The sequence below is a fragment of the Crocodylus porosus genome, unplaced genomic scaffold (assembly GCF_001723895.1).
Source record: "Crocodylus porosus isolate Cpor-Errol unplaced genomic scaffold, CroPor_comp1, whole genome shotgun sequence".
Lineage (NCBI taxonomy): Eukaryota > Metazoa > Chordata > Crocodylia > Crocodylidae > Crocodylus > Crocodylus porosus.
In genome coordinates, this window is record NW_017728953.1 from 1,818,717 (window position 1) to 1,822,645 (window position 3,929).

General features: G+C 65.0%; 2 protein-coding genes across 2 annotated transcripts in view; one reads left to right on the forward strand and one right to left on the reverse strand.

The window, feature by feature from the left end:
* Positions 1-972: 972 nt before the first annotated feature.
* On the reverse strand, positions 973-3,627 carry LOC109324411 (17-beta-hydroxysteroid dehydrogenase type 6-like). The gene is made up of 4 exons (XM_019556407.1): positions 2,821-3,627; positions 2,224-2,482; positions 1,726-1,889; positions 973-1,193 (listed from the first exon to the last, which is right to left on the reverse strand). Exons 1-4 carry the CDS (start codon positions 3,131-3,133, stop codon positions 973-975), a joined length of 957 nt encoding a protein of 318 aa, XP_019411952.1. The 5' UTR covers positions 3,134-3,627.
* PRIM1 (primase (DNA) subunit 1) overlaps positions 3,350-3,929 on the forward strand; it is a 4,499-nt gene continuing 3,919 nt past the window's right edge. The window contains exon 1 of the mRNA XM_019556408.1: positions 3,350-3,383. Coding sequence (XP_019411953.1) covers positions 3,350-3,383 — 34 coding nt within the window. The remainder of the gene's footprint in view (positions 3,384-3,929) is intronic.

Below are 3,929 nucleotides of genomic sequence, written 5' to 3' on the forward strand. Positions count from 1 at the left end.
TGGCTTTTGCTGTTCTTCAGGGAACATGGAAAAATCAGACTTCCTCGGGGAAAGGAAGCCTTGCCCTCTTGGCCTGGCAGGCAGACTGGATTCAGCGGGACACGTTCCTTTATTCTGGCTGTTGCTGTGAGCGGGATGCCGTGGCGCCGGGCAAACGGGCCCGGGAGATATGCCCTACCCCAAGGAGCTTACAGTCTAGGAGTGAGAGCAGGTGGGCGCCGGCAGGCAGGTGGCAGAGGGAGCCCCAGGAAACACAGCGTAGCTTGGCACGGATGCAGGGCAGCGGCGGGCAGGCCAGGCTGCAGCCTGGAGCAGAGCTCATATGTCCCATGCCGCAGCCCCTCAGGGGAAGACACACCCCATGTCCAATGCGCTCACTCGCACCACTGCTGCAGCTTTGTTGCAGAGGCTGCGGGGAGAATCAGTCACCTGGAGCTGGGGGCTTTTGGGCGACAAATGGGCTGGGCTGGTTCTGCATGACCTTGGACGTCACTGGGGTCCCCAGCATTGCAAAAGCTCCCCGCTGCTTGTCTGTGTTTATTCCCCAGGCAGCTCCTAGAAGCCCCCGTGCGGGTCCCTGTTTCAGGAGCTCCCCTGATCCCTTTATCCCTGTTGCAGAACAAGCCCAGGGGAACCAGAGCTGCTACCTGAGCACCAGGGCCCTGCCCAGCCCCAGAGTGACAGGGTCCCACCCAGCCCAGCATAAGTCCCCCATGCTCAGCTGCTCTGTCTTTCTTAGCCTGGCTGACAATTCTCCCAGTGCCCCTGGAAACTCCTTGGGGTTTTCTTTGCACGCTAATTCCTTGTTAATCACTTGTTACCCCCTCCCCTGCAGTGTCTCCAGGGTCTGGTCAGAAGCATTAAGCTAAGGAACAGGGTCCCTGGCTGTAGGGAGTGAGGGGCTTAGCTCTGCTGTGTGGGGGACATGGCTCCGATGCCACCCACCTCCCAGACTCCCCCTACCTCCTCCCCTTACGCAGCTTGGGCTGGTTTGGGCCAAGACCAGGTCAGCACCAGGTCGGCCAGGGCCGTGGGCGTGTAGGAGAGGGGGATGAAGAAGAACTGGGCGTCCCAGCCGCCGGAGTAGCGGGTGCGAGGGTGCTGGGCGGTCAGTGCGTGCTCCATGCAGTCGGTGACCAGGTGTAGGTTGGAGCTGCACCCCTTCCGCAGCTTCTCCTGGAACAGCCTGCAGACTGAGCAGAGCCGGGGCGGGGGGGTCAGCCCAGGGCAGAGCCTCGGGCAAGGGCAGGCACGTGCCCGAGTCTGCAGACAGCCTGCGGCCGGCGTCTGAGCAGGCTGGAAACACGCAGTCACTTCTCTCCCACCCACGTGTACGCAGACACGCTGCAGGAGCATGGCACACGCAACCCTCACGCCCAGCTGTGTTCTGCTATGGCTTCCCCCCAGGTCACTGCCCCAGGGCTCCTGGGAAGAGCGGCATCCCGCTAAATGATGGTGAGCCCTCCAGCAGCCCTCACCGCGAACCGGCCCACGCAGCCTTGGGGTGCCATGACGTGGCATGACCTGGCGTGCTGTACGTAGCCGGCAAAGGGGGCTGTTTGGATCCCACCATGCACACATGGTTCCTTCCTGGGATGCTTGAGGAGGAGAGGCCCTGGCTGCAGGACAGCGGAGAGAGGAGGGAGCAGGCCACAGGCAATGTGCTGGGCCCTCTATTGCCTCTGGAAGCCCCCTCCGCCCCCCCAGGGACAGAAGAGTGCTCACTGGTCTCGAAGTACTGCTGCCCATAGCTCTCCCGGACCTCCGGCGAGGCACGCTGCCACACCTGCTTCAGGCAGCCCAGGTTGTCCTCAGTGTGTGTCATGGGCGTGCGGAAGTAGCCCGGTTCCACCATTGCCACCTTCACCCCGAAGGACCGGAGCTCGCGCCTGGGAAAGAGCCAGCCGTCACGCCTCGCCGCAGCCCCACAAATGCCTGCCGTCCCGCGCCCCTCGGGCCCCCAGCACCGGACCCAAGTGACCTCCAGGATTTCAGGCACGGGCTGGTCCAGCCTGGAGAGGCAGCAGCACCAGCTAGGGGCAGCCTTAGAAGATCCTGGAAATCAGTGACAGCCCATGGGGGAGTTCAAGGCGGGTTCAAAGGGTCTCCAGGGAATCACGGCCTCAAAGGTTGCTGGTCACTTTGGGCTCCTCTAGGACCCCCCTGCCTGGGGCTGCCCCGGAGCAGCCGTGGCCCAAGGGGCAGCCTGTGGCCCTGCATTACCTGAGCGAGTCGGAGAAGGCCTCCACGCCGTACTTGGAAGGGCAGTAGCCGCCGCCATAGAAGGCCAGTCTGCCCAGGATGCTGGCCACGTTGACAACGCGGCCCCGGGCTCTGCGCACCAGGGGCAGCAGGCTCAGCGTCACCTCGATCAGCCCCACCAGGTTCACCTCCAGCACCCTGACGAAGTCGGCCTTGCTCAGCCACTCGTTGGGGGCCGCTGGCAGCACCACCCCCGCATTGTTCACCAGGCCCCAGAGCCCTGCGGAGAGAGGGCAGCGAGTGAGCCCAGGCAGAGATGAGATGGGAGACTCCTCCACTCGGACGCGAATCCCAGTAGCATCAACATCCTGGCCCCGGGGTTGCTGCTGAACAGACCCTCTGAGACCCCCCACCCTCTGCCCTCAATGTAGCGCTTTCCCCACAAGCTGCCGCTACGCTGGAGTCCAGGCCCCCCCCATCGCTCCCCTCCAAAGTGGGACACAGAGCCCGGGAGTCCTCACTCCTTTGCCCGTTGCCCTCACAAAGCCCCTCCTGTTGGAGCTCAGAGCTGCCCCGGGATAGGCAGGGAGGAAACACGGAGGATACAGCAGGCCTCACCTCGGTCCCCCACCTGCCCCTTCACCCAGGCGGTGGCCGCGGCGATGCTGTCGGAGCGGGTGACGTCCAGGATCGCCGTCTGCAGCCTCCCCGACGTCGCCTCCCGCAGCCGCTCGGCCCCCTGCTCCGTCAGGCAGGCCGCCAGCACCCGCAGCCCCCGCCCGTCCAGCTGCTTGGCCAGCAGGTGCCCGAAGCCGGAGTCGCAGCCCGTGATGAAGACGTGCTTGTCCGGCAGGTTCCCGACCGTCTGCCGCTCCCGGTGCCATCGGCGCAGGAGGTACAGCGCCAGCAGGGCCACCAGGTACAGCCACATCCTCACAGGCGTGGGGGAACAGCCAGCTGAGGTTAGACCTGTGTCCAAATGCGACCGCCTCTGGGGTGATTTCCAGCAGCTCCTCGCAAGTCAGCAATACCTGGGCGTCTGTCCGCCTGGGAGGAGCTGGCCAGTCAGGTAGTTGCAATTCAGCACTGGACTTTTGCCCCCAACAGAGGAAAATAACGGTATTCCCTTCCTTCCCCGGCCTCGCTCATGGCCAAGAGACCAGCTGGGAGCTCTGGAGCGGGTGTGGGGCACAGGGACCTGGCACCCACCTTTACCCCCGGGTGCAAGTGTTCCCCTGGGCAGTGACACGGGGCAGCTCACCGCTGGTAATCTGTATCTCGGCTTGCCCTGGGGATCCCTGCCCCTTCCCGTGCCCGTCCCCTGGCTGATCCTAGTTCTGGTCACACCAGCCTTGGGTTCAAGGTCTCTCCTGCTTTTCCCTTTGGGGTCACCCCTGACGCTGGGACGTATGGGGGAAACCAGACCAGAACCAGGGCCCCACCCCAGCTGCCTCCAGCCGGGAGCTGCCCAGGGCCAGGGGGGCCATGCCTGTGCGAGGCCACCCCAGGTACACCCTGGATGCAACCCCCCATGCTCCATCCCTTGCCCGCTGTGCCACGTGGCTCCGGCTCCAAAGCTTTCCCACCCAGCTGCTTGTCCGGTGGCGGACCGGCCCGAGGGCTGCTCGGCTGGCGGCACTGCCCTGGAGGTCAGCGCGCCCCAGCCCCCGCCCAGGGCCGCGCTGCCCCGGGGCCGGGGTTTAGCAGCGAGGAAGGGGCCCGGGCTG